Source organism: Pteropus medius, unplaced genomic scaffold (genome assembly GCF_902729225.1).
Source record: "Pteropus medius unplaced genomic scaffold, Ma_sr-lr_union100, whole genome shotgun sequence".
Lineage (NCBI taxonomy): Eukaryota > Metazoa > Chordata > Mammalia > Chiroptera > Pteropodidae > Pteropus > Pteropus medius.
Genome location: NW_024340849.1, coordinates 5,092,472 through 5,117,767, shown reverse-complemented (window position 1 = coordinate 5,117,767; position 25,296 = coordinate 5,092,472). Strand labels below are relative to the sequence as shown.

Sequence of the window (25,296 nt, the reverse complement as noted above, 5' to 3'; positions counted from 1 at the left end):
TGAGTTTGACGCATAAAAAACAATCAAGAGACGTTTTCTATTAGAAAACAAAATCTCCTAAATTAAGTAGCTAGGCACAGATCAAAAGATGTAATTCCTAGAAAAAGTAATATTGTATAACAAAACAGTGAAAATCTAGAATTTCTTCAGTTTTACAGGCCTTTAGACTAAAATTGACAACTATGGACTATATTTCATCTCAATAAGTGTATAGGTATAACTTTTAAAGGTCATAATTTTTATATACCTATCATTAGGTGCTCTTAAAGTTTTAGAAATACTTATATAAATTCATGTTTCTCACAGGTCAACAACAAAGTAATCTAACATCATTAAAAATGGTCTGTTTTTTAAACATCATTAAACATGTTCTTACTGTTTTACCTCATTTTCTGCTCCTCTTACCCAAATCAATCACTTCAGAAGAATGAGCAAAAGCACCCTAACACAGCCTGGTGCACTGCAAGCTCTAACCTCCAACCTCAGTTAGACTCTGGCCTGTCTGTGACCAGTCCCCTCTCCTGGTCCCTGAAAGCGTTCCCAAGCTCCACGACCAACCTGTCTCATCACCATCAAGTTCCCCTCTTGGCAAATGACTTTGCCTCTCATTTCGGAGGGAAAAACGAAATTATCAGAAGTGAACTCCCTTGACGTCCTTCTCCCGACCCACAGACTGGCCTCTTTTATGCCACCTCTCTCTATCCCACACGCCTTTCTACCACACTGCTCGCTCGATTCTGTCTCTCCGCAACACACATCTCTTCCCCTCCCTCGTTTTCTCACCATTTCTTCCCACCTCCTTCTCTACTCACCTGCCTGCCTCTCTCTGCTCCTCTTACTCTAATTTATCCTTATAATAAGCACATGACCGGCAACCTACAAGCATACAGAAGTAACTTCCATCCCCAAACACAAATCCTAACCTGCTCTTGACCAACACATGAACGAAGGTGTCTCCCACACCCCTTTCCCTAACATCGAAACTCGCCTAAAGAACAGGCCACGCCATCATTTCTCAAAGCCTAGTCCAAGGACCACCTGCAATGCTCACTGAACATGTAAATTCCTGAGCTACTGACGTTCGCGCCTTAACAAGCCCCGGGAGAGGTCCCTGCACACATTCCAGGTCCAGATGCACAGGCTCCGCCGCCCTTGGCTCCACTTGGTTCTTGTCTTCAGCACTTTACTGAGGCATAATTCACATGCGGTGAAATTCGCAAGTTTAACGTGCACACTATGTGATGGTTTACATATGCATGTAATCATGTAACCGACAAGCGTAACAAAACACGAAATATTCTCGGCACCTCAGAAGACTCCCAGCTGTCCCCCTCTACTGAAATTTGCATTGACTCATGTTCTATATTCACTAATCCTTTCGTTTACCATGTCTAGTCTGCTGTTAAGCTCATGTAATGAATTGTTTTAGAAACTGTATTTCTCAGTTGTAGAATTTGTATTTAGTTCTTTTTTGCAGTCTCCATTTCTCTGCTGCTGACATTCTCCATATTTTTATTAATCCTGTCCATCTGTTCCTTTAATATCCATTATATTTATTACTTAAAACAATATTATTTGTAATAGTAGTTTTACATTTCTTCTCATATTTGACATCTGTGGATCTGCTTCTAGTGACTTTTTTCTCTTAATTATGAGAGACATTTTCCTGCTTGTTCACAATTCTCTTCAGTTATGACTGTATATCAAATATTTGTATAAAAGAGCTATTGCGAGTGAAATAGATAACAATTTCTCATAGGATAGGCTTGCCAATTCGTCTCAAGATTTGGGTTATGCGCTGAGCTCTTGGATGTAATCAAGTGTTGAACTGAATCAGGGCTGTTTGACACTTCGGATGGTTTAAAATGTGGGATCAGGTCTTTTTCTCCAGCAAAGCCCCTAGATTTAAGCACATCAGGACCTCATCAAATTAAAAACTTTGTGCATCAAAGAACACTATCAACAGAATGAAAAGATAATCCATGGACTTGGAGAAAATTTTGCAAATAATACATATAGTAAGGAATTACCGTACAGAATACATAAAGACAACTCAACAACAACAACAAAAAAAAACAATTCAAAATTAGGAAAAGAACTTGAATAGGTGTTTCTCCAAAAATACAATAACAACAAGTGCTAGTAAGGACGTGGAGAAATTAGAACACTCATACGAGGCTGGCGGGAATGCGAAACAGTAAGAATGCTGCGGAAAACAGTCTGGCTCTTCCTCAAAACGTTACACAGAGAACTACCGCATGAATTAGCAATTCCAGTCCCAGGTATATACGAGAACCGAAAACATGTTCACAAAAACCTGTATATGAATGTTCACGGCAGCAACTCAAACGCCCACCGATACAGACGGACAAACGGACTGGCACAGCCGGGTGTGGGCCAGGCTCAGTCACGGAGAGAAACGAGCACTGGCATGTGCTGCGACACGGGTGAACCGTGAAATGCGTTAGGTGACAGGATCTAGACACACAAGGCCACATGCTGCTTGACTGTATTTGCAGAAAATGACCAGAACAGTCAAACCCGTAGATGTGGGACGATGAGTGGCTGCCGGGGGCCTACACAGGGTGACTGAGGACTGCTTATGGGTGCAGGATTTCTTTTGGGGGTGATGAAAAGGTTCTGGAATTAGTGATAGTTGTGCACCATCATGACTATGCCAAAAGCCATCAATTGTACATGTTTAAATGGTTAAAGTAAATAGTAAATTTTACCTAATTTTAAAAATTAAAAAAAAGAAGTCAGAACCACAGATACGCATTTGAAAATCATTAATGCAAAAACAGTCGTAAAGTCAGAGAAACGACGTGACTGCTCGGGTGGATGAGTAGAGGACTGAAAGACGACCAAGAGCTAAGGCCTAGAGGACAACGGAACCGTGTGTGTGACACGTGATCGGGCCACACGAGTCAGCTGAAACAAAAACGGACCACCGCAGATTAGTGCTGCAGTCTTTCCTCCTCTTGAATTAAAACACGTGAAAAGTAAAGCAGTTTGGAAATCAAAAGAAAACTCAGTTCCACCTCGATGTCCCCAAACCTTCAGTGACACGACGGTACCTGTCAGTAACTGCCGCGAAGCTGAGCAGCAAGGTGTTGAAAAGAGCGATCAGTTCTTTCTGGAGCTGCTGCCTCACAGCCGTCCTGATGTCATCCGTTTCCTCTCGTGCCTGTGACTCTGTCGGAACCAGCAGGTCTAACAGCGGGTTTGGACTCTAAAAAGTGAAATTGGTAAACAACGTATTTACTCTCTAATTAAGCTACAAAGGCTTTTGTTGCGAGTCACGTTTTGGATTAACTAAGGATCCATCAGCTAACGAGCTGCATGGGTCTCTGCTACGTGAACGCGGACGTTCTAAACGTGTTTCACACATTGTCTCAACAAAAGGAACGCATGTCTCTTATAGATAACTGGGGAAAATACAGAGAAGCAGAATGAGAAAGACAAAACCCACCCGAGATCACAGCACTCAGTGAGGGCGGCTTTTACTATATCATACATACGCCTCTGTATGCGTGAGGATAAATCTAAACATCAGTATAATTCCATAACACAACCAGCACCTAGTAAAAAAATCCACTCTTGTAACCATTTTTTACCTCAAGTTATTATCAGTATTTCTCCAAAAACACTGTACTACCTGAATGTTTTTTGACCGTGCGGATTTACCACCCCGAACCCTAGATGACTGGTGACTTTTTTTTTTTTTTAGTGATTTCTAATCTCACTGAGATGCAACATGTGCTCAATTCTGATTACGTTCTATGTATGAATTTTAAGCAATACAATTACTAAATCAAAACATTATAACAGTTTAATACTTTTGATGTACACTGCCAAATTGCCGCTGCAAAAAGTAGACCACAACATACAACTAAGCGGAGGAGAAGGCCTACAGCATCCAAGCCAATGCTGAGCATCATCACCGCTGTGAGCCTTGCCAATCTGATAGGCTAATAAACAAATAAAACTAAAGCGATCTAAAATTTTTCCTGTTTTCCATTTTTAAAATGTAGCTAAAGAAATAGGATTATTTTTATATTAAGAGAATAGAATACATTACATTAACCCCCAGCATCTATTGATTTATGGAATATTAACCATCTATGGCATAGGAATTATGCTAAAAAGAGAAAAAAAAGAGTTCATGTAATTTTTTGATTAAACTAGAAGACCTGCATTTTCTTATTTTACATATGGGCAAATGGAGGTTTACGAAGAGGTGAGGTAATCTGTCCGAAATCTTAAGAATGAGCTGAGCAAGGATTTAATCTCTGAACCATTTTACTTCAAAGCCAGTAAATATTTTGTCCCCAGCATTATGTCACATCAATAGTGCATATTACAACATGCACAGAGAGATAAAGTCAAAATGTAATTACTGTGGTTATAAAATCTCTCACCTACAGCACTCGATTCAAAAATAACCGTCTTCTCTTTAAAAGAAATGAAGAAAAAGGGAAGAAAATTCCAAGTTGTTCATGTTACAAAGTATGTAGAGTAGACTTCAGTCAGGTACGCATGATCACACATAACTTATTTGAGAGCCTCTGGAAAGTACTAGAGAGACACATTTCGCTTTTAACTTACTTTACTATGTTTCACACCTCAGCAGCTTTTATTCCCAGCTTTTCCTTTCATCTTGAGCAAGAACTGCCTTATTTGGATCACGTAAAATTACAAGAAACGTAACTACAGCCTCCATGTTTCATGCATGCATAAACAATCAAGATATACATTTAATGAAATCATAAAAATAAGTATGTATTCTCTCACATTCGTAGCCTCCGGTAACCAAGGGCCGACTCACCCCCCACACTGACTAAAGGAACGAGCTATTTTTAATGCAAACCGTATCTGGAAAAAATAGTTTTACTACCAGGAATTATTAATTCTGATATACAGATGAATATTAAGTAGGAACTACTGATTCCTATGAATATAGTGATAGGGTATGTATATATCTAAAATTAAGCTTCCTCCAAGAATCTCATTCTGTTAATAACTTGTTTTTGCCTGTAAACGCTGCGACCTTTCCCCTTTATAACACACCCTGGAGTCATGTGTTAACGTTAAGCTTCGGGGGACCTACGCAGCACCACCTGAAAACACAGGACAAATGAACATTTGAGTACAAGGCGTTAGAATCGATGTCTCCACTGATGACCGTTCATCTCAAGTGCTTAATCGCTCCTAAAGGTTTTGTCTTTAGACATTAATATTCAATCCCAATTTTAAACCAACGACTTGCACTGTTATTTTATCCTCAAGGCAACATTTTTGGTAATGATGGCCCACTGTCTTTAAGCGCAGTTACCACCCATGGCTTCCCGTTTTCCGTCCATCAGCAGCCGACAGTAGCAGATTGTACAACACCCCCCAGGGACGCTGAATGCACACATGCCTGTGAAAGCTGGCCAAAAAGGAGAGACATCCACAGTGTAGTGCTGAACAGCCTCCCCCCAAAAATTAGGGCCCCACTTTTATGAACTTCCATCAAAAAACTCATTCTGTCAAAAAAGGTATTCAAACTTACCACCTCTGGGTTATTTTATATATTAACAAAATATCATTACACTAAGTTATAGATGAGTGGCACAAGAAATGCCTAAAATGCCCGAGAATTAAAATGTTTGTAATCAATGAATGTTTTGATCAAACACAAACAAAACTTTCACAACCGACGGTCCCTACGTCTTCCCTCCGTAAGTGACCTGATTCTTCTTTACGTCTCCTGTTAGGTTCACCTGCCTGATCAGGAGTTCACATTTGCCTACTTTAGTTAGTTTCTGCCACCACTTCTTTTACATATCTTTCCATATTATGTCAAAACATTCAAAACAGTTCCTTGGAAATGTTCTTTTACTGACCGCCTTAAATCATCTCTCACTTATTTTACTAACTTCAAATGACATTTTAAAAGGCACTTGGCTTTCTATTTTCAGGCTTCCTTGATCTTGAACGTTGGTCATTACAAAACACTTAACAACGTCACTCTTGTTGCATGATATTTAGAGAGGAAACTCTCCAGAGAGCGGAGGCTTAAGTCCACTATGCTCACCTTAAAAGTATTATTTTTTATAACACTAGTGATGGTAATATGTGAGATAAAGTAAAAGCTTTCCAAAGATAGCCTTGATACTTTACAAAGTCAAATAAATTTAATTATACCAAAAAACCTTTTCTAAAACTGCATTAAAATTACAGTGCAATCATCTATAATTTTATAGAAATTTCATTTTAATTTCAAAACTATGACTAAATTAAACAATATACATCACCACTCATGACAATAATTTCATAATCATTTAAATGTTTTAACTAGTTACAGTAACATAATTAGCACATATATTTTAATATTCAGTGTGCATTCTATTATTTTATACTATGTACAAAGTCTTTTATGTAAATGTTCAATTATTGCACAGATTTTCAAGAAAAGATTCTAAAACTAAAGTGAACTAAATCTGCCGCTTCACAGCCCAAAGCAACTATAATCCCCAGAATATAAGTACTCTAACCTAAGAAGGAGATTGTTCTTTTTTAAAAATGAGTAAAAGGATTATGAAGTTATAAAACATTTATAAATCAAAAATTGATCTGAGTTATCAAAAAACTCTTTCATAGGAAAAGCTTCATAGAGATTCTTTTAATACTATTTTAATATCCAATTTCTAAAACATGTAAGCATGCCAAAAAGCTAAAAGAACTACAATGACATTAGGCTTTACTTTTTTGCTTTATTAAAAATGTTCAGAAAATAACTGCTTCCAAACACTCTCTTAATTTTAATAATTAAAAAGTAAGAGAAAATCAAAGTAACTATGGCTCTTTGAAATCATCCTTGAGAAAGAAACAGAAGAACAAACTTCACTGAACGAGTCTGTGTATTTTGAAAGTTTAATCGTCTTATTAGATTCAAAAAATGTACATTAAGAAAACTAGTATTTTGTCTCTCATGTGTATTACAAATATTTTTCTCATTTTATTATGTCTTTTTAGTTATGTTTAAGGTATTTCTTGCCATACATATGAAGCCAATAAAATCACATAGAAATGTCCATTCAGTGGACAACTGTTCTGTCATAAGTTTCACAAAATAAAGTTAATTTGAAAGAAGTAAAAATGGCCAGAAAAAATAAAGAAAATTAACTTTATTAAAGAAAAATTTGTTAAAATAATTTTAAAATATAGTTCCTCAGAAAACATGGACATATCAAAGGAACACAATACAAAGTCCAATCAAAGGGTCATGTATATATAGGATATTAGTTTGACCTTTTTTTTTCAATAGTGGCAACTCAAATCAGTGGTAGACAGATGATATGGGAAAATTGCTAACCGGTCAAAAAAAAATAATCCACACCAAAAAAATACCAGACGAATGAAGATGTAAACAAAAATAAAGTCTTAAAAGTTATAAAAGAAAACATGGGAGTGTTTACTCAAAACTTTAGAGTAGAAAAGACCTTCCCAATAAGGTACATAACTGAGAACCTATAAAGAAAGAAACCTATAAATATGACTAAAGAAAAACAATACGGCAGTGACTAAACGACCTGTCCCCATGGAGGCTACTTTCTAATGGGCTGAGGTACACACAAAACGAACAAAGATATTCTGCAGGTGGACGCGATAAGTGCAATGAATAAAGATAAAGTAGGAGAAGAAAAAAGGTAGAGATAAGTGGTAAGGCAGAGAGACAGACAAGCATGGAGGGATGTTGTACGACACGGGATGCAGAGAAAGCTCCTTTGTTTGACTAACGTCTGAACAGAGCACTGGATTACGTGTGGCCGTCAGCCATACAGGTATCGAAGGAACGAGTGCTCGGCCAGAGAGAAAAGGAAACGTGAGGCACTCAGGTAGCTGTGAGGACCAGGTTTAAGAAGCAACCAGCCACCAGTGCGCTGGAACGGAGGGAGGGAGCGCAGTGGTGGATGGAGAGAGAAAGCTCAGAGTCGGGCTCAGAGCCGGAGGCCAGCGCTTACTCCGAGTGAGGAAGGAAGCTGGTGCAGGATTTTAAGCAGAAGGGTGACATGAGGTGACTTAGCTTAAAAAGATCGCCACAGCAGCTGTCTTGGGAACCACGGGTGGCATGAGTAGTAGCTGGAAGGCCTAAGTAACCCAGAGGATGGGTGATTTCTCACATATACACACACACACCTGTAGGAAGTTATGGTCATGGAACACAATTTAAATATTATAAAAGATGAAAAGTAGAAATAATATAACCTACCAAAGCTAGGAGATTTAAACTGTACATAAGTATGGAGGTTCCTCAAAAAAAACAAGAATTGATCTACCATATGATCCAGCAATCCCTCTACTGGGTATTTATCCCAAAGACTTGAAAACCCATATCTGAAAGATATTTGCACACCGATGTTCATAGCAGCACTATTCACAGTGGCCAGGACATGGAAGCAACCAAAGTGTCCTATGATAGATGATTGGCTAAAGAAGCTGTGGTACATATATACAATGGGATATTACTCAGTCTTAAGAAGAGATGAAATACTGCCATTTGCAACAACATGGATGGACCTTGAGATAATCAAGCTAAGCGAAATAAGCCAGACAGAAAAAGTTGAAAATCACATGATATCACTTATATCATGAGATATAAACCTAAAAGCAGCAAAGGAACAGGACAAACAAACAGAGACACATGGACTATAGACTAGTGTTTACCAGAGGGGAGAGGGTGGTGGAGGAGGGGGGGAAGTAGACAGAGTAAAGGGGGTCAAATATATGGTAACTGAAGGAAACTAGACTTTGGGTGATAAACACACGACAATATACAGATGTCAAATTATAATGTACGCCTGAAAATTATATGATTGTATTAACCAATGTTACCCCAATAAAGTTAATTAAAAAAAAAAATAAGGTGTACATAAGATAGGAAAATAAGTTCAAAATAACCACAGACAAAAAAACAAACAACAAACAAGAAAAAAACATTTGCAACTCATATCACAGGTAATGGGCTCATCTCTCTAATGTGACATTTTCCTTTGTTACCACAAAGAGACAGAAGACTAACCACCCGACTGTGGGCACAACCAGCAAAAGCATCAAAGAACAAGTCACAGGGAAGAAAGCAAAAACGCGCAGGCAGAAAAGGATGGCCTCACTCAGTCATTTACTTACAAAAATAAAAAACAAAAAATCTCAAGACAAACACATAGACACATGTATCTTTGTGTTTCGTAACTGACTCAGCAATTACAGTTCCAGGAATTGAGTCTATAAGTATAAACTTGCATATGTAATATGGCCTATAGTTTCCATTTTTGTTAAATTCTAACAAGTTATGAAATTAAGGTTATGTGTTTTCTTGTAATTAAGTATGTAGCTTCCTCAATGTTGTAAGTTTACTGCTGGGTTAATAAACGTTTCTGGCAGTTCTCCGTGCGCCAGGCACTATGGCAGGTGAGGGGTACGCGGCTGCGAACAAAACAGTCCCTATTTTCACCGATCTATAACAGAGGTGATAATAAGCATCTAAACAAGTTGTATATACGCACATTTATATACATGATATAGAGATTTTTTAAAAATCTACAAATACTTTAAAAAGAATTCTCAATTAGAATTTCTAACTTATACCATATTAGCACTTCGTACTTTTGTAGCAAATCATATTTTTAAATTAGCTTTGTAAATGTATTAACACACATTAACATATAATGAAACATATCTGTCTTATAAGGGCTATCTTCTTTATCAATTTAGACCCTCTTTCCTAATTTTTATGTGTTTTTTTCATGATTACGTATACAAAAGTTTATCTTAGCTAGGTTAAGCAAATTCACACAGTATTTCCAAAAAAAAAAAAAACATAGCTAGGCAGACCAATGGTAGTGAGCCAGCTTGCTGGCAAGTTTCTTAGAACAGCTAAAGACGTGAGAGCGGGGGCCGGAGGGTAAACGCCACAGTGGACTCGCACCAAAGCCCGAGCGCTGTCCACCTCGTCCTTTCCAATCTCGGTGCCACCACGGCCCTCGCGCACGGCCTCCATCTGGCTGTGCTCCCGGCCTCTCCACTTTCCTGTCTACAGTCCCCGCTTCCCCCAGGCCCCAAGATTCTCACTTAAAAATACAGCTGCAGCAGAAAACTTGCACAGAACAGGTTTTGTTAATCTATTCTGTTTAACTACAAAACAGAAGGTCCCTCTATTCTATACTCTTGTTTAATAAGCCTAGTCTCAATCATGTCGAGAAGGCCACATTGCTATGAGCCATCTAGCACAAGACGAGGCATACACTACCAAGTGTAGGCTATAGTTAAAAATTGTACTTTTCAATAATATAGTATTAATGATTTTCAAATAAACCACTTGTCAAACCTAAAACCCAAATTCTTTAACAACACTTACATGTCTAAGAAGTAATTCTAGAAGCCAGTTTAGAAGTTCTACTGATGAATCTTTTCTTTGTGTCTTCAATAACTTATTTAAAAAATGTATGATATCTATTAGCAGTTTCTCATCTTCAGTACAAGCAGGAAGCACTTGTAAAAACCTACAATGAAGAAGACAATAATCATGGTTTCTAGCTCTTAAAGCGGTGTGTTGATAAATATTTAATAAGCAGCTGAGGAACTGGGTGCTGCTTTGTTGTCTGCCAATTTCCATTGTCTAAATACCCGCTGTGGCGACTGCAAGCCACCACTGTGACAGAGCTGAGAGATGGCCAGCAGCACACCATGCCGCAGCATTCGACGACACAGACAGATATAAATAACCTTGAGAACACAGATCACAGCAGTGTTGTAAGATGATTAGGAGATAATAACTTCTGCATAATCATTAATTTATTTTCATATAATTTATTTAATTGTAACTTTACATAGTTTTTTTAAATGGCTCCGTTGAAACCAACTAACTTGCAAAAATCCTGAAAATTTAACCATCAGCTCTCTCACAAGGCAGCACCAGCTGGCTCCAGCAAACCACTGAAAAAGCCAAGGCAGATATCTGAATTGTGAGAACCAGCCTAAATAAAGGAGTCGGCCTTTCGCAAAACCATTTAACCCTGCGTTCTGAAAACTGCACACTTTATGTTTAGTATGAAAGTTACGTATTTTATACCAGTTACATGAAAATGAAAACGTGAAACTGCTGCCAGCGGCCGCTCAGCGGTCTTGTCTGTGTCCAACGCAGCAGCCATCTGCTGCCAGTTAAACGTGTTAAATTTATAAGCCAGAGCCTTCCCAAGAGCTACTGATGCACCACCACATGGTAATCAGCTCCATGAAATTCAGAGCATAAAGAAAAATGAGGCAGAAAAATGCAAAAGCAACAAAAAACAAACAGCCAGCTGCAGGTGAGCCACACCTATTAGTGAACCCACGGATGTCTTGGCACGTTTATAATACAGATGGGAACACACGCTCATATCTTATCCTCATCATTTACCTTTATAAGATAAAAGAATTTTCCATGATAGGATATTTACAAAACTGTTATAAGCTTATTAATAGTTCCTTATAAAATGCAATGATTCAGTGAAAAATGTTCTCTTTTGCTGTTATGAGATATTTATCACAGCTAATAAAAAGCCTGGGTTTTCTCCTTCTATGAAAACCTGTCTCATGACAGTGACAGGAAGAACATATGCTCTCACCCCCAAAAGCGTGGAGAAGAGCCCAAACACGATGTGACCCAGGTCTTGCCAGCTGCAGACTGGGGCTTCCACTGACCTGTTCAGCGCGGTGTGCCACGCCAGGGACTTCGAGGGAACCCCACATGGGCCAGGGCTGCTCTTCAAAGACAGTCTGTCATTCAGAAAATAGAAACTCATCCTCGTGACAGCAGCCCTCACTTCCCTGTGCCCTGCAGCCTGAACGATGGAATGGAGACAGTCCTTCAGTCCACTGGCAGTGTGCGTCATCTTCAGAGAAAGCATGTCCTCTGTGGACAACTTCAACGTGTCTAAAAATCTAAACCAATAGAAAAAGAGAAAGACACAAAAACTATTTAAATAAGAGCTCGGTTTTATGATACACTCTCTCCCAAAAGTTGTTTTACCTTCATTTTCTTTTAATTAAAGGTTGACTCACAGCCAAAAGAAAATCCAGTGTACACCTGTCGATATTAGGCTTTTACACTAGCATCTGAAGTGTTTATATTGACATTTTCCTGATTACGCAAATATGAAGTAATTTTCAATGAAATAAGAAAGTACTGCCAGATTAGAATACGAAACTATTCAGAAGTAATAACTGTCACTCCACAGTGACGAACTTCAGACCCGCCCTCACCAACCCCTTACCCTAACACACAGCAATCTCCCTACTGTCTACATCTATTAACTAACCAAGCTTTACATAAGCTCGAAGACAGCACAGGTGACCTGTTTTTTAATTCAATTTCCTTGTGTGATAGTTTTTAAAAAGTAACGAATACATGTATTCTTTAAAACTAAATAAAAATTATAAGCTTCAGTGCCAAAGCAGAATCATATGATAATAAGTACAAAAACTACTTGACCTAAAGGACAAATAAGACCTAACTAATCAGTTATAACTAGTTAAATGCGAATGCTTTTCCAACTAAAAGGAACAGCTTACTCTTGGATTTGCGTTTCGGAGTTCATTTGCTTCAAAAGATTGTCACTCCCACGATACCATGCCAGGTTCCACGCTATTCTCAGCATATCTGAGACCGGCTTCAAGGCCAAACAATCAGCAGATAAGGGCAAAACTATGGAGTACGGACTCACAGCATGGTGGCCAACTGCATGCACTGGCAGGTGATACCTAGAGAAGATGCACACAAATAATTACAGATTTTCAAATTCTTACACTCCACTCAAAAGGATGGAGGGGTGTTGGGGGAGGGAGGGCGGCGAAAAAGGTCAAAGAGATTAAGCACAAATGGATAGTTACAATATAGACATGGAGATATAAAATGTACTATAAGGAAAATAGTTAACAATGTTACAATAAATACTTAAGGGGGAAGAGGGGAAATAGATTTAGTAGGGTGATCACCGTGTGAGTTATATAGATCTCTAATCACTATGCTGTATAATTGAAACTAATGTTATTGTACACCAACTATAATTGAAAACAACTCATTGAATTGTACAATGTAAAGACGAGCAACTGTCTATTATATTTCAATAAAGCCAGGTAAAAAAAAAAAAGGAAAAAAAAAAGAATGAGCACCAAATGGAGGATGGAGAGGTGTTTTAGAATGGGAGGCCTACGTGGAAGGCCATGCACCAAACGAAAAGAGGAAAGGCTATCAATCAACAGTCAATCCTTTAATAAGTTAGAAAACGAACAGCAAATTAAGCCTAGAGAACACGGAAGGGAGAAAATAATAAAAAGCAGAGAGAACTACATCATGAGCAGTCTTAGAAACGGCCACACACCCACCACACCGGCAACGATTTTAACGACGACATCACTGCGACTGAAGGAGTAAGGAAACCCCTTCTTCTCCCCATGGACAAATACGGTCCCGGGCTAACGCTCTGGCTCTTTTCTCTACCACAGCCAAGTAGGTAAGGACGTCGCCAGCCTCACTAAGCTGATTCGCTAGACTGGGAGCAGCTCCCCAGGTCTGGACTGGGACGTGTGGGGTAAACCGTAAATGCGTAACAGGAAGCCGCAGCGCTGAGCGTCCCTGCGGGCTGCGGCCCTGGTGACACGCTTGGTGGGGACCAGGGAACTGTGCCTATGCACACTTACTAGACATCCTATTTTCTCTAGACTTGGGCTCCTCAGCCAAGACAGCTCCCAGCACCCACACACGGGCAGGAGGGAGAAGACCCATGAGTTAACAACTGCTGAATGCAGGCTGAAGGGCAGGCTGATGGTCCCTGTGCAGCTCTTTCGACTTCTGTGTAGACCTGAACAGCACCCAAATAAAAACTTGGTGATGGGGACATACGCCGACTGGACTCCCCAAAGCCCCACTGCGAAGGAAACGGTAAAACACACAAGTCACGTGGTTTAAATGCCAGATGAAAACTGACACATTACAGATTCCGATTTCCTTTTCCATAACAACATTCAAGAAAATCAAATAAATAAATCTGTTACCTTCTAAACACGGAGACAGGCAAACTGAAGACTGATGGTGAAGAAGGTTTACTGGGAGGAGTCACAGACCTGTGTCATAGAAGGAACACAAAAGGAGAGAGCTGAGTGGACGGCGGCCCTGCCTAACACACACAGCTTGCTTCACCGCCGGAAACTCAAAGCACCAGCTGCAACTGGGTCCAGCATTCGGCGCAGTTCCAACGCGCTTGCTGCTGCCTGGGTTTGCTTACGATTCACCGGATACGGGTGCTGTGCTGGCGGGTGGATCTGCGTCCCCGCCTGCCGACCCTGCTCAAAGTCAGGTTAATGCAACATTATCATCCGAAACACCTTCCTGAAGGTTTTTTTCAAATAAAACGTTAAAGAAAAAACAAAATTGAGAGCATGTACTGAAAAATGTATTGCTGATGAAAATCACTGTACTAACTTTTACGTTTTGTACTTATAATGTTCAAAAATAGAAGTTCAGGGTGACTTTCAGCCAATGAGCTTTTTAAACTGGAAGTCGCCCCAAGGTGTCGCTACCATGAAAAGCATGACCTTCGTAAGCCAAAAATGTCCATGCGTTGCTATAAGATTGCATCAGAAAGCTCAGATAAATAATAGAGAGTAAAAACTTTAAATTCTTAGGGCTTACCACATATCCATTCTTGATACTTCATCAAATAACAGAAGACAAAATAATGCTCCGACTTCAGTCACGATGGCACAATCTTCATGAAATATCAAGGAAACTGAGAAATAAAAAGCAGCATAACTTTATGAAATATCTTTCCCTCCAGAAAGAATAAACTTCAAACTTAAAATATCTTAACTCAGAGAGGATCACTTCACACATCATATAAATGTCTAACGACTGTGCTGTTCACCTAAACCTAATATAATACCAAATGTCGACTATAATTGAAAAATAAGACTTTAAAAGTTGAAAAAACATTCATTCGTTCATTCATTCATTCAATAAAATACCTTCACTCAAAGGGAAGAGCTGCCACTCTCAGGGGAAGCCACGTCAACCCAGATAAATCGGCATCATTTACACAGTGGCTCTCACACCTGCAAATGGCCCATGACGGCCCTGAGCTCCTGTTCGGTGGGCACGGACACTGCGAAGCAGGAACCACACCCGCAGGGCCGGGCACGAGGTCCCGTCGGGTTCCGTGAAGCAGAGAAGCCAACCCGCCCGGCTTCCAGGACGGTGTTGCCAGGTCACGCGACTGCAGCTAGAGTCTGCTCACTGAAAGGCCTCCCTATTTTATAATCTCCACCTTCTGCTACCGACGTAGTCAGAGAACTTGGATTTGAGTGTAAAACATGTTTGCGCTCGGGGTGGTGTTTCGGCTTGTGCGTCTCCCTTATCACAACGAGGTAATGGAAAAAGAACGGGTCGGAACTGGCAGATGAAAGGCTGGCACCAGCCACCACCACTCGGCGAAGCGCCCTCGTCCAATTCCTTGACATTAACGAGCCTCGGTTTTCACCCTTGTAATGCTCCCAGTGCTACAATTTCTCAATGCTTGAAATCTATGAAATTCTAACCAAACAGGTATGATAGCTGTACCAATCATGCAGGAATAACAACGTAATAGTTAGCAGATACAGGGAAGCAACAAAAAATTAGTTTTAAAAGAAGGTATTTTTCCTAACTGTAAGAAAAGGAAAACATCATTATATAATAGGCATAATTAAAAATAGCAATGAAATAGTAAAGAAGCAGAGACCCGTGTAAGAATTTACAGTAAAGTATACATTTCCTATCAGTGGAGATGAAATGAGACAACAGTATTTTCAAATACATAAGAAATTATTGCAGTGCAATTGCCTACAATATGGAAAAAACAGATCCCTACCTTACACTACATACCAAAATCAATTCTAAGTAGATTAGAGACCTAAGTTTTTGAAACAACACTTATAAACAAACATATTAAGAGAAAGTACAGAAGCATATTTGGAATTTGGAATCGGAGAAGGCCCTCCTTTTAAAGCATGATGAAAAGCCCACTTGCTATAATAGAAAAGCTTTATATATTTCCATTAATATTAAAGGTTAAAGATATAATAGATTTTAATAGAAATATTGAAAGAAAATCTTAACATAAAATCAGGCACACGGTTTATATTTATGTCATATAAAGAACTCCTACGAGTACCCAAAAGAAATTAAATTTTTCATTTTCCTGCTGTGCTTCCACCTGGTGTTCGCACATTAAGGACCCACCCAGGGACACTTCCTCTGGCCCAGGAACCCACCCACCATGACAGTTCCTGTCACGCTGCATCATGCATTTGCTTTTAGGTCTCCCACTCCAGTGTAAGCTCCAGAGGGTCATTTACCAAGCTCATCAAAATGTCCCAAGGGCCTAGCGCTGTACCCAGCACATAGTAAGTACTCGATAAATGTTTCCGGAGGAATAAAGTTTCCTGCTTGAGGACCTGGTTAATAACTAATTCGGGAGACAGACTAGCTTCTCCATCCAGCCCAGCTGCTGGTTGTATAGACTTCATGCCCTAGGACCTGGTCCTTTTTCTGACTAGAATTTGGCTCAACAATCCTTTCTTTTAGAGGAAACAACAACAACGACAAACTAATTTTGCCCTAAAACTAAATCCATTAATGAGATTCTGTAATTCATTTTCAGACTCACTGAAGTAATTTTTGCAAACATCAATGACACAGAAAAGTTGTTAAATACCCAAAGGGCAAATCATGGTGCCTCAGAAAGTGGCTGAATCCAGTAGGTGCTCATAATTAGTTGAATGCCTAAATAATTTAAATCAAATTATAAGTGAAAAGGTAAACCAGGGACTAAATTCCACTGAATGAGGTTAATAGGAAGGTAATTATTAACAGCATTAAAGAAAACCAGAGATCAATAATTGCTACTCTTCTAGATCAATCTATAGAAAATTATAAAATTTTATACCCTATTCAAAACTTTACGAGCCTGAACACCCTGAGTCTGTTTAGAACTTCAGCTGGTCTGGAACTTTACCAATGCTAATAAATAAACGGTGTCCTATTCGCTTGGCAAACAGAAACCATCAGAAGAAAACGCTTAAATAAAATGACGATATTCTAATCTATATTCTGATAATACTTTGAAGATATATATCGTTTGTTTTTTACATGCCTGATAACTGACAAGGTTAAGCATATTGAGACATTTGATCAAGATGTCTCTTGTAGAATATTTAAAAGCAGTGGCTTAAACTTCTAGAAAGTAAAATGGCACAAAACGTTACAAAGCTCTCTACTGAGAGCAGTCAGAAGAGAACAAGATAACGTGGGATTTTTCCGTCTAAACACATTACTAAATTACAACCAAACGGAATTGGGTTTTTAGAAAAATCACACTCTACAACAGAAGGCAGCGGTGGCCACAGCTGCCGCTCTGCCTGCTCACAGGCCATCTGGGCACCAGTGCCAAGTGTCAGGGTGCGCGGACGATGAGGCTGTAGCCTCCTCAGCTCAAGGGTCTACTCGGTGACAGGACTGCCAGGAAACGTCCACAAAGCATTAGGCATTTTCCACTGACTAAAAAAACTTTGCTATTATGTTCGTAAAACAGAAAGTATGTTACCTACAGGTAAAGAAGAGCAAGCTTAAGCTCGACCTCGTTATTAGCAGAATGGACGTTCCTCACCTCTGAGTAACAGGGTCAGGAGAGACGGCTGCTGAGCGAGAGAAACCCGCACGACGGGGTCGGCACAGAGAATTTTCCTCAGCAGCGCGAGGCTCGGCTGCACCAAACACTCCATGGCCTGGCCGGGGGACACACGGTTACTGACCTTCATCAGTTCTCAGACGAGATAAAGTATACTATAACAATGCATTACATGCTTATTACCTTACTCTAAAGTTTATGCTTTTTTTTTTATCAAAGTTGTGTAAAATAAAAATGCAAATAAATATTAAGAATTTTCCACTGAAAATAAAGTTTGTATATATTTCTGCTTACACATGTTATAGAAATTTTAAGAATAGTTTTCCTTTTTATGAAGCACCCCACTTAGAAATAAAAAAAAAAAGTGAACAAGGTAGTGGATGTTACTCAGGATATAAACTCCAAGTATTTACCCAAATTCAGCTGAATTCACCTTCAGATCTGATTAACAAAAATATCAATCTGTAAAAAATATGTCTAGACACACATGAGGCTTACCTCGCCATCCTGACCCACACATTCATTTAAGTACTCAATTATCTTGTCAATTAAGCATAACTTTTTCACCACAGCATGCATTTTAATATCTGTAGACAAAAAAAAAGTTGCTAAAAGTTAAAGAACATTTTCTTTAGTTTTAAAAATATAAAACCAATATCGATATAACTTTCAAACTATTAAAAATAGTTATACTTGATGTTGAAATGAGACGATGAAATATTTAACTTTTTGCTCAATATACATCTAAACAATGTGAAAACTTTTAAGTAACAAGCATACCTTACTCCTTACTCTTGTGATGTAAAAAACTTAAAAAATAAATGAATCAGTTCAGACTCTGAGTAGAATTTTATGTATACAAATGAATCCTTTTATTTGTACGTGACAAATTTTCCTTATAATTTTCACTGACAATTCTTCTTTTCTAAATCCATCACCTCAAAATCTTTAGAATTCTCCACAAGTTAATATGCAAATATGGCTTGCAACATGATCATTTTTCTATTACTGAAAGATCTCTAACCTCAACTGTTAATAACTATAAAGAGAAAGGGATTGTAACATACTCCACGTCCTTCTGATTATACAAACTCTTTTTATAAACGTGTACACGTGTGTGTGGACACACTGCTATGGACTGAACGTTTATGTCCCCCAAATTCACATAAAGAAACCTAACCTCCAACGTGATGGTGGTGGGAGACGGAGCCTTTGGAGGTGATGAGGGCATGAGGGGAGAGCCCTGGTGAACGGGATCGGTGCCCTGATCAAAGAGACCCCTTCTCTTTGTGAGGACACAGTGAGAAGACACTGTCTATGAACCAAGCAGCGGGCCCTCACCAGACACCGAATCTGCTGGCACCTTGACCTTGGACGTCCAGCCTCCAGAACTGCGAGATGAATTTCTGTTGTTTAGAAGCCACCCAGTCTATGCTATTCTAGTATAGCAGCCCCTATGGTCTAAGGCACACAGACACACACAGACACACACAGACACACACAGACACACACACACACACGGCTTCAAAATCTCTAGTTGCTTATGGATTAGGTACAAGTATTTAACCACTTACAGATTTTCTTATCCTGTTGTCCCGCATCCTCAGTGAATACATGCATTAAGAAAACACACACGAATTCGCGTGTCCATACTGGATCCACGCCATCCCTGCGAGCCCCTTCGGCTGCCACTTTGACTCCAAGCAGTTTTCCCTCCCCCAACACTGTGCGCACCACGATGACACGCTGTATTTTTGAAATGTTAACAATACTGAAGGAATATTTTCTAAAAGTTTTTGATCTTGTTAGCAGAAGCTCTCCACACTTCTAGAGCGTTATTTTCTGCAGTCTGTAGTGTAGTTATTAAAGCCAAAAAATATGTTGCATTTGCTTTTTCAAATTACTCTCACTCCAGTTTCCACTCATGTCAGGATAGGGATGTTAACCGTGCCCCGACTTCCAACTCAGAAGAAAATCTTTTTATGTGGGTGCACAGTTATCATTTCTCTCAAATGTTAAAGTTAAATTACATATATCACATACAGGGAATAATAAAAAACTAACCCAAAGAATGGAAGCCTGTGGAATAACAACGCTGCAAACAAAGTTAACAGTATGTTTTACTAGTTGTTTTAAAAATAAGCCTTTAAAGAAAAAAGTTACAATACATACTTTTTATTTTATCCACCCACAAAGTATTGTTTGATTGACTTCTCTAAGCAAGATAGAACAAACTGAAAACGTGTACTAGGTAAACTGAGAAAGAAACAGGCAATTTTCTGTTAATCAATATTTTGGAAGGAAGAAAATTCCCTCAGATGACATCCTACAGGCCAAATAATGATAATGCAGAGCAGGGATAGACAAACTTTTTCCGTAGTAAAGATCTAAATAATAAAGGGGTGAAGCTTTGCTGGACACACATGGTCTTTGTCACATGTTCTTTGTTTTTGGTTTTGTTTTTATTTTTTTTAACGACTTTTTAAAAATGTAAAAACCGTTCTTAACTCAAAAGCTGTTAAAAAAAAAAAAAAAAAAGTCAGGCGCAGGGTGGATCAAATCATAGTTTTCCAGGCTGACACTACTACACACAGCAATCTAAACCCATTACCGGCAGTAGAGCGATCGTTTTAAAACACATTACCTTGCATAATCACAGCTAACTGTTCCGCTGCTGACTTTCTCAAAACAAGATCGATATCATCTGAGATAAAGATTTCATACACCTTCTCAACAGTCTCCAACTGCAAACCAAAAAAAAAAAAAAGATTTTCATCTACTTCCAATTCTAAAATTCTATAGTTCACGTGACAACAAAAGCTGGAAAGTCAATGCACCTAAGTAACAGGTATATGTACGCGTAAATCTGCAGTGACAGCGAGGTCAGGGAGGGACAGAGATCTAAAGCACACAGCCCCAGGCCACGTGAGCCTCTCCTCACGGCTCCCTTTGCTGGGAAGTCAGTCACAATTCCATGGGAAACATCCCTACAGGCAGCCCCAGGCAGCCCTGAGCCATCGACCAGTGACCGGACAGTGACAGCATTTCTCTGCTGCCCCCAGAAGCATCGGCTGGCATTCCCTTGGCCATTTCCTTTCCTCCCTCCCAGGGACCGAGCCACAGACAGCTGTGACCTGGTGGCCAGCACTCCCACAGAGCCACCCCTAACCAGTCCCCGACTGCCAGTTCATGCCAGGACAGAGTCTGAGGAAGGAAAAGGGGGAAAGAAAAGATCGAAGACGACACTCCTGTCTCGCCCGGGCTGCCATCTGCTGGCCCCGCCGTGGACTCGCAAAAGGCAGTCCTATGAGGCCACCCCGCACCTCGCTCCCTGCCACTCGCAGGGCAGAGGAGTGACTACCGGTGGTCAGAACTCAGGGAGGCCCCAACGGGAGCTGGTGTGTGGCTGGGGACGGTTCTCCAGTCCTTCGGCCAAGGCTGGCACGTGGCCGCAACCCTTTAGGTTAGAACGCTGGCTGCGCTTCCCCATTTTAAAAACCCATTGTGTTTTCGTGTGGCCGTGGGGGGCCGGTCCACACTTTGCCCTCAATATAACTGTTTTCTCCTCTTATGATAAAGAGGCTGAAAATTTTTATCGTAGGAACTTTTTTTTGATATTATAGGCAATTCCCAACATAAGAACAAGAAGAATCCCCGAGTTTTATGTCAGTGATATATATTTTTAACAGTTGTCACAGAATTTCTTTCCGCTAGATTAACTTTACATTATACTTAAGATAGTATTCAAATTAATTTCATATCCAGTGTATATGAAAAAGGACATAGTGCCTGGCATATAGTAGGCACTCAAGAAAAATCTGTTCAATAAATAAACATACCCAGGGGCCAAATGAAGCCAGAGCACAATTTTGAACCAGCCACGAATCACCACACTTGAAGCTGCCAGTCCCCTCCCCTCCATGGCAAACACAAGCCATGCAATAAGAAATGTGACATCGAATAACCACACAGCAACGAACTCGAAAGTTACAGCCACCTTAATAACGAGCTCTTTTCTGTCATCCAATTTGAGTTCGATAGGCTTTTTCACAATAAATAAATTAGTAACTCTGGAGAGGACTCTGGCATCGATGGATGGGCGCTTCCTGTCTGCCCCATCTTCCCTTGTGAGATGACATGCTAAAAGCTTTAACGCCAGCGAACGGACCCTAAGGAACAAAGTGTTAGTCAGATTTTGTCATATACAAACGTCCATAAATTATAAAGCCCTATAATCACAACAAATTATTATATGTCAACACGGTAATTAGCCATACTTATGCTGACATTATTAGTAATATTACATTTCTTCTATTAAAATATTTAGTGTATAACTACAATTCTTTCTACTTTTATAAACATCAGAAATAAAGAATGATCGATAATTACAAATGAAGAAGACAGACTCACTGACATTGTCAACTGCACAGTCAGTATCACTGTGAACTTCAGTAAGTCGACCTGCAAATTAAACCTGGAACTCCTGCCTCCAGGTCTAGCGCTCTGTCAATCATAAAAATTACCGCAGACCCATGATCAGAGTGTAAACATCAGGCCGAACTCCAAGTGGAGTCAGCACAATGATAAGTGTGATAGCATAACAATACAGAAAAATCTTATAGTAGGGACCAAATAGATTCCCCTCAAATATGAAAATGGAAATTCTTTTGATTCCCACCAAAATTCTATTTTATCTGGAATGAATGAGGATTAAGGTCAGTTGAGTGCAAGGTGGGAGATTTCGAGAAAAGATCAGATGCTGCAAACAATGAGACGAAACGGAAAAACAGAAAACCATCCAGAGCACGGAGGGTGCTGAGCTGGAAGCTACTGAAAGAACCAGTTACCTCTCACTCCTCCCATGGGCTCTTAGACTGCATGGGAACGGGGCAAATTTTACGCGATAATCCAAGTTCCAGGGTTTAAGCACTGCTGCTAAGACAGCGAAAACCTGCGTATCCACCACGGAGCCCGCCCTACTGCAGCTACGGCTGGGTCACCTTGCTGTGTCCCACCACCCTGAAGACCCCCCATCATCACACTGACCTCGCTTTATCGCAAATAATAATGCGTAACCGATAAGCTCTCTCTTCTGAAGCATGTGCCTGTCTGTGTTGTGTCCTCTGTTCCCACAGCTGACCACGGTTCTTAGGCACATGCAGACACTCAGTAGGTGCCTCCCAAGGCTAAGCAGGAATTCACCGTCATAGTATTAACAGCTATCACACTCTAAGGTGGTGTGATAAGTCAGGCAAACTGCTCCCGTCCCACTTCTCACCTCCTGAAAGCTTAGCACATCTGTACGCTCTCCCTTTGTTCCCTCCTTCCAAGCCAAAGCTGTCTGCATTGAGTTAATGCAGAGATAGTCACCAACCCCGGTCAGAAAGCCAGAGTGGGACATGCAAAGTATATACTCACGCATCTCCTCCTCTTGTACGTAAATTTAGCCTGGGGCACCAGAGTCCATTTATTCTACTCTCTTTCAGCGAATATATTTTGAGCATATTTATGCCCAAGGAAGTCTATGAAGTGCTGAGGACGTAAAGACTGGCCAATGGACAGTGGAGTTTGTCTAGTGGAGTTTATGGCCTGGTGGGTTGGGGTAGAATTAATCAAGTAATGAAAGTAAATACGTAATTCGAATTCTCTTGAGTTCCATGTAAGCGAGGTCAGGCCTCGCCCTCGGCTCCTCGGGAGGGGGGTCCCTACGTCCCCGGAATGTCCTGCCTGGTAAGAATGTCTTTATTTACCTGGACACCTTGGGCCCCACAGGTGAACAGGAAACACATTTCTATTGTGTTAAATCACGACGTTTCAGGGTAGGGAGTACGACACAGTGCATCGCTAAAGGAGCCGCCCAGGGCCCACGGGCCACGTGTGGAAGCCAATCAACCCCCGAGGGGCACGGAGACCGACTCGCCTGCCCTACCGCTCCCCGTGCCCCCTGAGCTCCCTGCACCACATACGGACCTTCACAATCGCTTCTTTTGATGTCCCTCCTTTAATTCTCTTGATATTTTATTTCCACCTACTTCCTTATTTTTCAGTCTGATCATCTGCCTGTAAATAAGCCACTGTGTTATCCTGATGTAAAGCTCGGAGAGAACAAAACTTTGCCACGAGGACATCTGTTTGTTCCTCCTAGCCTTCTCTGCCGACCCCTCCTCGTCACGGCTCAGTCACCCTCACTCCAAGCTTTCCTTCTCTTCTCAGCGAGGGAAAACCTACGCACTGTCACCTAAAGAGCAACAGAGAAGACTCACGTTGCACTGACGGACAGGGAAGGAAGACACACATTTCTCCTTTTTTCTTTAGTTGAGATGATACGTATACCAAGGGCGGAGGAAAGGACCTTTTTTTAGTTTCCCAGACAGAGGACAAGCCAAACAAATTAGATGCCCGCGTGCTCTGGTGTATGCGGCAGCCAGTCCACTACGCTTTCATGAAAACCTTACTTTTCAGAAGAAATGTTTAGAAAAGGACCACTCCGGTTGGCTAACGATTTCTAAACGAAGGGACAGGACCGTGCTCTATAATTTTTGCAATATGTTTATCTCCACGGCTCTGACACCTGCCCGCGGCACCCCTGGGCAGCCGTGTGCAACGCATGCTGAGCTGACAACTGGGCCGGACGGTGGGGACGCGCGTGAGGGCCGCGTTCAAGGCCCCTGCGCCCGCTCTAACTGCACGCGCCAGTCTCGGCCCCTGGTCTAACAGGGGCCTGGCTTTCTCTCACCTTCTCCGCCCCGGTCTCAGGCCGGCGTCGTTACCACGCTTTCCCAGACCGCCCCATCAACCCCTGCCATCCAGTCTGCTGTACTCACGCTGGCTTCTTCACCAGCAGGAGCCGCAGCGTGGCCTTCAGGCGGGCGGTGCGGGGCAGGGCCCCTCCGTCACCCTCGGGACCCGCTTCGCTGAGGAGAAGAACACAGTTGCCCAGCGGCTCCTCTGTGTCCGCGTAGCCCTGACGGAGCCCATGGCAAACAAAAATAGCGTTCAATTTTATACATGTGGCTTCATTTATTTAACTTAAAAATAAGAATTTTATTGATTGGCAGACAACTTACAAATTGCTTTAAATTCTGCTGAAAAGTCACTCTGCAAAATAACCTACATAAAGAAGCCTACTGAAAACTATATTGAAAAAATAATACTTAAGAACTTCAGGGAAATATGCCAACCTTCTTGACATTTACTAATTTTTGTATTTGCCAAGATTCTAGTGGTGGCACCTTCCCTACGTGAGGCACCTGTCCCCACAGGACGAAGACGAAGTGCTACAGACAGGCTTCGAGGCCCAAGGGCCGGGCTCTCTGCCCTCAGGGGACAGCGTCTGTGGGACAGCGTCTCTGGGGACAGTGTCTGTGGGGACGGCGTCGATGGGGACAGTGTCTGCGGGGACGGCGTCTGTGGGGACGGCGTCTGTGGGGACGGCGTCTGTGGGGACGGCGTCTGCGGGGACGGCGTCTGTGGGGACTGCGGCTATGGCAGTGTTTCCCATCTCCACCTTCTCATCCAAGGGGGCAGCAACCTGAATGTCCCTCGCTCC

General features: G+C 41.0%; 1 protein-coding gene across 6 annotated transcripts in view; it reads right to left on the bottom strand.

Moving 5' to 3' along the window:
- Positions 1 to 25,296, bottom strand: part of RTTN (rotatin) — a 114,942-nt gene that overhangs the window by 60,831 nt on the left and 28,815 nt on the right. For all 6 annotated transcript variants that reach the window (XR_005647983.1, XM_039839810.1, XM_039839812.1 and 3 more), the window contains exons 17-27: positions 24,572 to 24,711; positions 21,745 to 21,916; positions 20,392 to 20,491; positions 18,246 to 18,334; positions 17,727 to 17,844; positions 14,717 to 14,813; positions 14,080 to 14,148; positions 12,598 to 12,786; positions 11,728 to 11,967; positions 10,403 to 10,547; positions 3,078 to 3,232 (exon numbers count right to left, since the gene is read on the bottom strand). Coding sequence is in view for 5 of the 6 variants with exons in the window: in XM_039839810.1 (XP_039695744.1) it covers positions 3,078 to 3,232; positions 10,403 to 10,547; positions 11,728 to 11,967; positions 12,598 to 12,786; positions 14,080 to 14,148; positions 14,717 to 14,813; positions 17,727 to 17,844; positions 18,246 to 18,334; positions 20,392 to 20,491; positions 21,745 to 21,916; positions 24,572 to 24,711 (1,514 nt within the window). In the remaining variant the exon portion in view is untranslated. The remainder of the gene's footprint in view (positions 1 to 3,077; positions 3,233 to 10,402; positions 10,548 to 11,727; positions 11,968 to 12,597; positions 12,787 to 14,079; positions 14,149 to 14,716; positions 14,814 to 17,726; positions 17,845 to 18,245; positions 18,335 to 20,391; positions 20,492 to 21,744; positions 21,917 to 24,571; positions 24,712 to 25,296) is intronic.